The sequence below is a fragment of the Rhinolophus ferrumequinum genome, chromosome 15, assembly GCF_004115265.2.
Source record: "Rhinolophus ferrumequinum isolate MPI-CBG mRhiFer1 chromosome 15, mRhiFer1_v1.p, whole genome shotgun sequence".
In the NCBI taxonomy this organism is placed as follows: domain Eukaryota; kingdom Metazoa; phylum Chordata; class Mammalia; order Chiroptera; family Rhinolophidae; genus Rhinolophus; species Rhinolophus ferrumequinum.
Window position 1 is genome coordinate 37,295,232 of NC_046298.1, and position 12,990 is coordinate 37,308,221.

Sequence of the window (12,990 nt, forward strand, 5' to 3'; positions counted from 1 at the left end):
CTGCGAGTATATAACCCCAAAATTGTATGTTCTTTGATTTCATCATGGAAGTAAATTGTTATAGAGTCCTTCAACCTTGATAGCCTAAAGGTGCATTATTAGTTTGTTATGAAGAACCCTACAGAGGTGCAATAAAACTGAGTTGGTAGAAAAGATTCAATTCAGGGTTATGAAAAAAAATGATTACATTTTATTAAAACATGAGACTTGTAATACATTCTGAATAAAACAGTGGCAAAAGTAATGCCAACAGATAAGTGTGAATCATATACATGCACATATTATTCTGGTTCTTTTGATTAAACTCCCCTCTCAGATAACTGCTCCCTCTTAATTTCCAAAAATAAAACTAATTTTCCAGTAATGTCTGATATACAACAGCTATTGCCACTTAATGGATAAAGTCACCACCATTTCTTCTGTATTATTTTACCCCATAATTGCTCCCTAATAACCCAGTCCCTTAATGTCCAGGCCTGTTTCATGGTCAGTTGGTAGAGCACTCTCTTCTATAACCTACAATGGTCTGTCAAGAGAAGGGCACTTAGAACAATAACCATGACTTACACCGTAACTTTACATTATTCTCTGCCTTCCCTAGTGCTAAGTCATATAATAATGAATTTGATAATTAGTATCCTTGTTTATCCACAGAACATGGACATGAATGAATGGTACTTAATGAAGTTGGCCCTTTAACCATATACATTCCTTCCCAAAGACCATCATGAAAAGCCTGGAAAGATAAGATCAACAGCCCTCAAACTGCAGGGTGAATGTAATAAATAGTAATGGAGTCTTTTCAAGAAAACTCAAAATAATATTATAAACACTAAAAATAATGGGCTATTTGTTCACATCCTTGTCCCATGTCGTGAGTTTTAACAGTTTCACTTACATAATTATTCTGCGGTATGTATTAATACCACCTCAGGTTAATCTCAGAGAACTAGAGACTTAGTTATACCTAGTATGGATTCTTGAAAGGGTGGTCGGTTGTGAGAATTGGTTAAAATTTTAACTACATTCATTACATTTGTAAGATTTCTTCCCAGTATGAATTCTTGGGTGAACTCCAAGTTTCTTAATAGTATTTCAACGTTGAGTATATTTGTATGGGTTCGTCCTGTATGAACTGTCATTACTCCAAAGGAATAGACATTTGATGAAAAGCCTATGACATTCATCAAATTTGTAAGGTTGCTTTCCAGTATAAATCCTCTGATACCCCACAATTTTGATCTATGGGTAAAAGCTTTAGCATGCACATTACTTTTATGTAGTTTCTCTCAAAGATGTATATTACGGTGTCTAGTGAATTGTGAGGCTTAAAGACTCTGCCACATAAATTTACATAATTTCTCTTCAATAGGGAGTCTCTGTTGTTGCACAATACCTGAACTCAAGGTAACGGCTTTGCCACTCTTTGCATTTGTAAGGTATCCCTCCAGTAGGTTCCCCCAACCTTTGATCTTTGGGTAAAAACCTTGACACACACATTATATGTGTGTGATTTCTCCCAGAAATGTATATTCCTGTATCTAGTAAAGACTGAGCACTAATTTAAAACATTTTCATATTCATTGTACTTATAACTATGAAATATTTGGTGAACACAGAGATTAAGGCAATGCCTAAAAGCCTTGCCACAAGCAATACATTTGTAAGTTCTCTTGCCAGTATAGAGTATCTGATGATTGGTGAGATGTGAGCCTCGAATAAAGGCTTTGCCACACTCATGGCATTTGTACGGTTTCTCTCCAGAATGAATTCTTTGGTGAAACCTGAGGTCTGACAATTTTCTGAAGTCCTTGCCACATTCAATACATTTGTATGGCTTTCCTCCAGTATCTATTTTCTCATGAAGCTAAAGTGTGAACACCTGCTATAAATCTTGCCATATTCATTACACTGTAAGGTCTATTGCCAGTATGGACTGCAGATGTTAACTTAGGCCTGAATGCACACTGAAGGATTTGCCACCCTCATTACACTTGTAAGTTTTCTCTCCAGTATGAATTCTCTGGTTATTAACAAGGTGTGAATTTTGACTAAAGACTTTGTCACATTCATTATATTACATCTCCAGTATGAGATTTGCAAGGTGTGAATTTTGACTGAACACCTTGGCACATACATTTATATGGCTTTTCTCCAGTATGGATCATCTGATGTGTAGTGAGGTGTGAGCCGAGTAAAGGCTTTGCCACGCTCATTACATTGGAAAGATATCACTCCAACATATGGGTAAAAATCTTTTCACACACATTGTTTTGTACATTTACTCTACAGGATGTATAGTTTTATATCTAGTGAGAGTACTAATTTAAACTTTTGTCATAGTCACTGCATTTGTAAGTATGAACTGTTTGGTGAACCGAGTTTAAGGCAATACCTAAAAGCTTTGGCACATCCACTATATTTGTAAGGTCTCTCGCCAGTATGGAGTATCTGATGGTAAATTAGGCTTGAACTCAAGCCTAATTTAGGCTTTGCCACGCTCATTACATTTTTAAGGTTTCTCTCTATTATGAATTACCTGATGGTAAGTTAGGCTCCAGCGCACACTGAAGGCTTTGCCACACTCGTTACATTTGTAAGGCTTCTCTCCAGTGTGGATTATCTGATGTCTTCTCAGGTGTGAAGAGTGACTAAAGGCCTTGCCACACTCATTGCACTTGTAAGGTTTTTCACCAGTATGAGTGCTCCAATGACGTTTAAGGTGCGATTTTCTCTGGAAAACCTTACCACACTCATTACATTGGTAAGGTCTCTCTCCAGTGTGGATTATTTGATGTCTACTTAGGCTTGAACGCACACTAAAGGCTTTGCCACACACATTACATTTGTAAGGCTTCTCTCTAGTATGTATTCGCAGATGTCTTGCAAGGTGTGAAGAGTGACTAAAGTCCTTGCCACACACATTACATTTGTAAGGTCTCTCTCCAGTGTGGAATGTCTGATGTCTACTTAGGCTTGAACGCACAATAAAGGCTTTGCCACACACATTACATTTGTAAGGCTTCTCTCCAGTATGGATTCTCTGATGGCATGTAAGGTTTGATTTTTCACTAAAGACCTTGCCACACACATTACATTTGTAAGGTTTTTCACCTGTATGAGTGCTCCAATGACGTGCAAGGTTTGATTTGTAACTAAAAACACTGCCACACTCATTACATTTGTAAGGTTTCTCCCCACTATGGATTACCTGATGTCTAGCTAGGATTGAACGCACACTAAAAGCTTTGCCACACACATTACATTTGTGAGGCTTATCTCCAGTATGTAACCTCCGATGGCAGGAAAGGTTTGATTTTTCACTAAAGACCCTGCCACAATCATTACATTTGTAAGGTTTTTCACCAGTATGAATTCTCTGGTGACTTGCAAGGTATGATTTTCTCTGGAAAACCTTGCCACACTCATTACACTGGTAAGGTTTCTCTCCAGTGTGGATTATCTGATGTCTTACAAGGTGTGAAGAGTGACTAAAGGCCTTGCCACACTCATTACATTTGTAAGGTTTTTCACCAGTGTGAATGCTCCAATGACGTTTAAGGTGTGCTTTTCTCTGGAAAACTTTACCACACTCATTACATTGGTAAGGTTTCTCTCCAGTGTGGATTACCTGATGTCTACTTAGGCTTGAACGCACACTAAAAGCTTTGCCACACACATTACATTTGTATTGTTTGTCTCCTGTATGAATTCTCTGATGACCTACAAGGTGTGATATATTACTGAAAACCTTGCCACACTCAATATATTTATAAGGTGTTTCTCTGCTATGCATTAGTTGGTGTCTATTTAGGCTTGAACCCATACTGAAGGCTCTGCCACACACATTACATTTGTAAGGTTTCTCTCCAGTATGGATTCTCCGATGACTTGTAAGGTGTGATTTTTCACTAAAGTCCTTGCCACAGTCAGTACATTTGTAAGGTTTTACACCAGCATGAATATTCCGGTGACTTGCAAGGTATGATTTTCTATGGAAAACCTTGCCACACTCATTACATTTGTAAGGTTTCACTCCAGTGTGGATTATCTGATGTCTACTTAGGCTTGAATGCACACTAAAGGCTTTGCCACACACATTACATTTGTATTGCTTCTCTCCAGTATGTATTCTCTGATGGCATGCAAGGTTTGATTTTTCACTAAAGACCTTGCCACACTCGTTACATTTGAAAGGTCTCTCTCCACTATGAACTACCTGATGTGTACTGAGATGTGAGGCTCGAGTAAATGTTTTGCCACACTCGTTACATTTGTATGGTCTCTCTCCAGTATGGATTACCTGGTGGTAAATTAGTCTTGAACGTATACTAAAGGCTTTTCCACACTCATTACATTTGTAAGGTTTTGTCCTGCATGCTTTCTGGTCTTTTGTCAGTATTGAAGGATGCCTCAAATCATTCCCATATATATTAGAAATGTTGGCTTGGACACTAGGAGGAAGTCTTTGAAGTGCAGAAACTGAGGACATATTGAAGACAGAGTTCTCAACTAGATTACATCCATAAATGTTCCCTTCAGTTTGGAATATTTGCAGTTCATCCTGAAAGCTTAACCTCAGCCTATTTTCCATAAGTTTGTTTCCTGCATCCCTTCTACCATGTTGATCTCTCCTATCAGTGAGATGTTTTTTAGGAGTTATAAACATTCCTTTGTAATTTCTTTCATCATCTCTCCACTGACACTCAAAGTCATACATATTTTCCTGGATTTCCCTGAAGTAAAAATCTTTGATTACGTGGCTTTCAGGTCTTCCAAACATCCCTGTTTGGAATACATCTTCTGTATTACTGGTTGTTGGTTGTAATTTCTTGATCACATGTGGAAGACAAATATCTACAAGATATAAAGAACCATAGGTATGCTATTAACTGCAGTTTCTAAATAAATGTTTCATGTAAAAAACTATTACACCAAAAGTAAAATTATAGTGAACACAGTTTATAAAACTTCCCAACCATGATACTCAAATTTTCAGAAACACTAAAAAAATAGGATTCTTTACTAATAGTCACATGCAATTCAAATTAATTGTTGTGTAGCCTAGTTTCAAACACCCTATGATAAAAACAAGTTGTGCAAACTTATGTTAGCTCTCAAAGAAAGGATATTTTTCCACAATGACCCGAGAACACAAACCAATTTGCAGTAACCAAACTGTTATATCATAATTGAGGAGAAAAACGTTATACTATACATATTTTTACATACATATTGGACATAAATAAATGCCAAAGAACAACAACATATTGTAATGGTAAATAATCCCAAACAAGATTATATCAGTAACTTAAATAAAGAGCAGATCAAAATTGCAGAACATAGCATTGAGAAACTTAAAAATAAAAATTCAAAAAACAAAATATTTTTTCTAAAGACCTGTTATAAAACTAACTGTACCCACGAAGAATAGGCATTTTAGAACATCACCAAGGGTACATGTTAGTTAGTATTGCATAATGCACACTGGCAGACCATCATCTGCATATCTAAATAAAAGTTAATAAATAAAATATTCTAGGAATCCATGATAAAACCTGCAGTAAATAACAAGTAACTATATTATAGAAAATTACACTCCATCAAACTCTAAACATTCCTCTGCAAGAATAAAGAAAGAACTTATATTCTAGAAAGATCACACAATATGAGACCTGGAAATTACACTGGGATCCTGACTCTGAAGTATCAGGTCAGGAAAATACATAACATTATAAAGAAGAACAGAGGAGGAGGCCAGACGTCACCCTTGTGATTTCATTACTGCAGTTATCTAACAGCCACCACCAGAACAATTCCCTGTGTATGCAGTGCCCTTTAACTGTCCAGTACATTGGCCCCACAATTCGTGTAATACATAGTCTGTGCTTTGAAAATTTATTAACTAAGGTGAGGGATCAAATTCCAAAATAAAAACGTACAATATAATGCAGGCAAAGCAACATCTCAAAATAAATGTGACAGAAAATCGTATTTATTACACAAAAGTAACTTTTGAGTCTTTAGTATAAAACAAGCAATGTCCTGAGACATCTAACAGCACTAATATGTTTTTTTAAAAATTGTTTTATTATTATTGTTTAGTTTCAGGTGTACAAAACAATGTAATAATTAAGACACATACACCCCTCACAAAGTGATAACCCCCCCAACCTACTACCCTTCTGACATCAAATATAGCTACAACTTAATTGATTATACAGAGGGTGCTAAAAAAAATGTATACACATTTTAAGAGATGTTATCTATGTAGCAGTAGTTTGCCATAATCAGAAGTGTCTGGATGCTCCTGGTAACCACTCTGAGCACTTATAATTGTAGAAGTCATACGTGACTACATATTGAGTATTACAATTTTAATAAAGTTTTTTCCTTTCTTAAAATGTGTATACTTTTTTTGGCACCCTCTGTATTTCCTATGCTGTACTCAGCACTAATATACTTTTAAAAGCCTTGTGGGAAATTACCACTATTTTTCAAAAGGGCAGTAGACTCACAGGGTTTATGTATACAACCCCCATTAACATAGAAAGAGAAACAGGATTTGAACCTGGACCTACAGATGCAGATGACATGTTCTTAAGTATGACTCCCCACCCACGCAGTACAGATATGATCAGGAGCGTAGAAAGAAATACTGTAAGGGAGATACGAGAGCTGAGCTGTGTCACTATGATAGTATTGCTCAGCACGTGGTTTCGTAGTTGACACCCCTGCACATACTGATTTAGGTCATGTCCTGACAAAGTTGGGGGGCATTTTTTAGTGTGAGGAATACAGGTGGTTGCAGGACTGATGAAGGAGTGTGGTAGAAATCAGTGAGATCAGGAGAACAGACTTAATATGCTAGGAAATAACAGTGTATTCCAGCCAGATCAAGGTGCCACGTGAGGAAAGCTCAGGACTGGGGAAGGCAAGAGTGGAGGACAGAATAATGGGCATGTGGGGGCAGAACGTAGGCTTCCATGTCTGTGGGAATATGACTGTAGGAGGGCAACCTTGGAAAAAAGAACTGGTTTAGCAAGCAGCATAATACTGTCCCATTTTTAACTGTGGGAATTATACTATGAACATGGGGCAAAAACGAAAGAAATTTAAAAATGGATAGTGTGATCTTATAGGGTGGAAGCAGGTTTACGTCTATTACAATACTTGCTATGAAATTTATCAAATTGAGTATTCCATGCGTTCCATTTCTAAGCATATATTCAAGAGAAATATACATAGATATAGTAGTCCAGGATGTATGTGCAGGAATGTTCTTGGCAGTAACTGAAAGAAAATTACCACAAGTGTCCATCAAGAGAAAATGGGTAAGTTTATTCTGCACACACATGCAGACACAATAAAATCGTATCAATAGTACAACAAAGTAGGTAGACCATGGGTTCAGAATGATGGTCTCCTGGCTGGGAGGGCAGAGAGTTTGTTTTGGGAAACAAAGCTAGCAGGAGGTTTTTCCAAGGTCTGAGTATTTTAAGGAAGTGAATACTATTAGTTGAAAGAGAAAAAGGAAAAAAAATCTTACTAAATAAAATATTACATAATATGTTTTTAAATATGAATTTTAACAATTTTGGTATATAGACTTTTTAGGCTAAGACTTCTTGTTTGGTATTAAAAATAATAATGTCCCTTTTGCTGGGGTCTCTGATGACTTAAAATCATGTCCCTGAATCTCTCAACGCAATCTCTGCAAGAAAAAAGACATGGGGAGTGATGTCAGCAAGAGAGTAGACCAGTAAACTCTAGGCACTGATGACCTCATGGAGACATCAAGTTAACAGAAATATACAAACAAAAACTCCTTTGCGGAAACCCCCAAAACACTGAACCAAGAAGTGTAGGCAAGTTCAAGGCAATCTGTTTGCCTTTGGCTTCCTCCCTGCCCAGCACACTGCAGTGACATTGAACAGAAAAAAGCTTCCCAACTCCCAGCTCCTCCTTCAGGAAGAAATGCAAATCCAAACCACAGTGAGATACCATCTCCTCCCAGTTAGAATGGCTACCATCAAAAAGACCAGAGATAACAAGTGTAGGTGAGGACGTGGGAAAAATTGCACTGTTGGTGGGAATGAAAATTGGTGTACCCACTATGGAAAACAGTATGGGGGGGTCCTCAAAATATTTAAAAAAGAATTACCATATGCTCCAGTGATCTCACTTGTGGGTATATATTAAAAGGAAATGGAATCACTATCACGAAGAGATCTATAGCTACAAACTACAAAGAAAAGGGACACACACACACACAATTTACCCATTGGAAAAAAAAAAAGGAAATCCTGCTTTTTTCTACCAACACAGGGGCTGTGGGTTGGCAGAAATGGAAGATGTTAATCAGAGTAGTATCTTCCAGTTATAAGATAAATAAATTCTAGGGAATTAATGTACAGCATGGTGACCAGTGTTAACATTACTGTATTATATACTTGAACTTGTTAAGACAATAGCCCTTAAATGCTCTCGCTACAAAAACAAGTTGTAATTATGTGAGTTGATGGATGGATGTGTTAACTAACCTACTGTAATTATTTAGCAACATATGTGTATCATATGATCGCACTGTATGTACACTTTAAATTTATACCATGTTACATATTAAATGTTGTTTGGTATTAAAAATAATAATGTCCCTTTTGCTGGGGTCTCTAATGACTTAAAATCATGTCCCTGAATCTCTCAACACAATTTCTGCAAGAAAAAAGACATGGGGAGTGATGTCAGCAAGAGAGTAGACCAGTAAACTCTAGGCATATTAAATGTTACATATTAAAACTTACAAGGTCAGTGAATCACTAATAAAAAAAATCCAACAAAGAAAAGTTAGACAGCTTGAAAGTGGAATTTTACTCAACATTTAAAAAGAATTAATGCTAATCTTACTCAAACTCTTCTCAAAAAATTGAACAGGAAGGAATACTTCCAAACTCATCTTATGAGGCCTAATAGCCCTAATAGCAAAGTCAGACACAGACAATACAAGAAAACCACAGACCAATACCTCCAAAGAATACTGATGCAAAAATCATCAATAACATAATAAAACCAATTTCACTAGCACATTAGAAGAATTATACACCATAACCAAGAAAGCTGTATTCTTGAAATGCAATATGAGTCAACATATGAAAATCATTGCATGTAATACTGCATAGTAACAGAATAAATGAAGAAAAAACCCAAATGATCATGTCATTTGATGCAGAAAAAGCATTTGACAAAAGTTAACAGCTTTTCATGATAAAAAACACTCAATAAACTACGAATAGAAAAAATACTACCTCGTGCTCGCTTCAGCAGCACATCTACTAAAAAATACTACCTCAGCAGCATGAAGGACATATATAAAAAGTCCACAGCTAACATCATACTCAGTGGTGAAAGCCAAAGTTTTTCCTCTAAGATCAGGAACAATACTTGGAAGCCTATGCTCACTATTTCTATAAAACATAGTACTGGAGGTCCTAGATGGTACAAATAGTCAAGAGAAAGAAATAAAATATCTCCAAATATAAAAAGGAGAAGCAAAATTATCTGTTCACCTAAATATGATCTAATATATAGAAAACCCTAAATATTCTGCAAAAAAAACTGCTAGAAATAATGAAATAAATTCAGAAAAGCTGCAAATTATAACACCAATGTTCAAAAATGAATTGTATTTCTATACATGAACGATGAACAATCAGAAAGGAAATTGCTAAAACAATTCTATTTACAATAGTATCAAAAAAACAAACAAACAAAAAAGGCATAACCTTAACCAAGAAGGGAAAGATTTGTATACTGAAAACTAAAAACACTGCTGGAAAAAATTAAAGACACAAATAAATGTAAAGATGTCTCAATTTCATGGAATAGAAGACAATATTGCCAAAATGTCAATACTACTCAAAGCAATCAACAGATGAAAGGCAATCCCTAGCAAAATCCAAATAGCATTTTTAGAAGAAATACATACCCCATGATAAGATTCATAAGGAATAGCAACAGACTCTGGATAGGAAAAACAAGCTTCAAAAGGAAAAAGTTTAAGGTTTCACGCTTCCTTATTTCCAAAGTTATTACAAAGCTAAACTAATCAAAACAATGTGCCACTGGCAGAAAGACAAATAGACCAGCGGAAAAGAAACAGAGGAATCAGAAATAAAGTCATGCATACATGTTCAAATGATATTCCACCAGGGTATCAATACCACTCAAGGAAGGAAGGGCAGACTATTCAACCAAAGGTATTGAGAAAACTGGGTATCAATATGCAGAAGAATATATTGGGACCAATACCTCACACTATATATAAAAATTAACTAAAAGTGAAACAAACATCTCAACATAGGACCTAAAACTATAAAATTGCTAGAAGAAAACATACCGTGTTTCCCCGAAAATAAGACCTAGCCGGACCATCAGCTCTAATGTGTCTTTTGGAGCAAAAATTAATATGAGACCGAGTATTACATTATATTATACTATATTATAAAGACCTGGTCTTATATTAAAATATAAGATCCGGTTTTATATTATATTAAAATCAGACGGGGTCTTATATTAATTTTTGCTCTAAAAGATGCATTAGAGCTGATGATTCGGCTAGGTCTTATTTTTAGGGAGACACGGTAGGAGAAAACCTTAAATTGGATTCAGCAATAATTTATCAAACGACAGCAAAAGCACAGGTAACAAATGTAAACACAGAAATTGAACTACATCAAAATTACAAACTATTGTGCATCAAAGCACACATTTAATCAAGTGAAAACACAATCTATGGAATGGAAGAAAATATTTGCAAATCAAATATCTGATAATAGATTAATATTGTGACTATATAAAGAAGTCTAAAAGGGTCTGATCACCAATTCCACTATGGGTGGTGGGGGCGTTCCCCACACCAACAAGCAATCCTCCAACACCAGCTGATATCCCACAATTCAAATCAATTCTAACACTGTCTACTTGGACACAGTGTCAGATCCCACAGGTTGAGGGTTCAGCCCTAGAACACAACTCTCCCCCACCCCATTCAGATGCTAATCATGACTCCAGGTTGTTACCTGGGCTTCTGACAGACCAGCTACAGATCAGAGGTTTCAACCTCCCTTTCCTCGGGTTAGATTTATTTGCTAGAGCAGCTGACAGAACTGAGAGAAACATTTTACTTACTAGATTACTGATTTACTATGAAAGAATATAAACTCAAGAAAAGACAGATGAAGAAATGCATGGGGCAAAGTATGGGGGAAAGGGCAAGGAGGTTCCATGCTCTTCCTAGAACACCTCTCTCCTGAATCTCCACATGTTCACTAACCTGGAAGCTCTCGGAAACCTCTCCTTTCTTGTTTTCATGGAAGTTTCATTACATAGGCGTGGCTGATTACATCACTAGCCACTGATGATTCAGCTCAATATCTAGCCCCTCCCCTCCAAGGAGCTCAGGAGGTGGGACTATAAGTTCCGACCCCCTTATCATATGGTTGGCTGCACTGACAACTAGTCTTCCTATCATTGGGGATTTCCAAGTCATCTCATTAACATAAACAGTTGTGACTGAAGTATTACTCTGCCATAAAAAGAACGAGGGGGCAGCCAGATGGCTCAGTTGGTTCGAACTCAAGCTCTTAACAATAAGGTTGCTGATTCAATTCCCGCATGGGATGGTGGGCTGTGCCCCCTGCAACTAAGATTGAAAACGGCGCCTGGATTTGGAGCTGAGCTGTGCCCTCCACAACTGGATTGAAGGACAACGACTTGGAGCTGATGGGCCCTGGAGAAACACACTGTTCCCCAAAATATATAAAAAAAAAAAAATTAAAAAGAGTTAAATCTTACCATTTGCAACAACATGGATGGACCTAGAGACTATTATGCTACGTGAAATGAGTCAGACTGAGAAAGACAAATACCACGTGATATCACATATGTGGAATCGAACGGACAAAATAAACAAACAAAACAGATATAGACTCACAGATACAGAGAATAAACTGCTGGTTACTAGATGGGAGGGGATTTGGGACATGAGTGAGAAAGATGAAGGGATTAGAAGTACAACCTGGTAGTCACAAAATAGTCACAGGGCTGTGAAATACAGCATGGGGGATAAAGACTATGTAGGGTGTCAGATGTACTGAACTTATCGGGGGGGGATCACTTCATAGATTATATAAATGCCTAACCACTGCGCTGTACACCTAAAACTAATATAAAATAATATTGGATGTCAACTATAGTTAAACACACACACACATACACATTCAAAAGAGTGCCAAAAAAATGTATACACATTTTAAGAAAGGAAAAAACTATTAAAATTGTAACACTCGATATAGTCACATTTTACTTCTGCAATTACAAGAGGTGTTTCACGTGGTTACCATCAGCGTCTAGACACTTCTGATTATGGCGAACTACTGCTACATAGATAACATCTCTTAAAATGTGTATACATTTTTTTGGCACCTTGTGTGTGTGTGTGTGTGTGTGTGTGTGTGTGTGTTTGTGTGTGTCAGGATATAAAGTACAGCATAGGGAATATAGTCAATAGTACTGTAATAACTATGTATGACGTCAGAGGGGTAGTAGACTTGGTGGGTTATCGCTTAGTGGGGGTGTAAATGTCTATTATGTTGTTTTGTACATCTGAAACTAACTTAAAAAAATATAAATAAATAGCATTTATTCAGGTAGAATGCACAATGGCACACGCCAGGGAAGAAAAACGTGGCATGAACAACAGTTTAGTCAACAGCCTCAGTGATAGGAGGATGCAAACGTGGACAGTGTTCTCCCTAGGAGAAATTTCTATGCTATTTATCGCAGCTCAAAGGAGATGATCATTAGCATGTATATGTGATCAGCATTCTCACAGTGCTCTGGAGAGATGCTTCTTGACACTCCTCAAAACCAGAAAGAAAACTGAAAACACTTATCAGACTCTCACTGATACCTTCTATCTCGGTATCGTGG

General features: G+C 36.8%; 1 protein-coding gene across 2 annotated transcripts in view; it reads right to left on the minus strand.

The window, feature by feature from the left end:
• Window positions 1-173: 173 nt before the first annotated feature.
• LOC117034924 (zinc finger protein 665) overlaps window positions 174-12,990 on the minus strand; it is a 73,324-nt gene continuing 60,507 nt past the window's right edge. Inside the window, exon 7 of one of the 2 annotated variants that reach the window (XM_033128404.1) lies at window positions 174-4,373. In XM_033128404.1, the coding sequence (XP_032984295.1) occupies window positions 2,513-4,373 (1,861 nt within the window). In that variant the 3' untranslated portion in view covers window positions 174-2,512. Of the gene's footprint in view, window positions 4,858-12,990 lie in introns of both variants that reach the window. The other variant, XM_033128401.1, reaches the window with a different exon arrangement.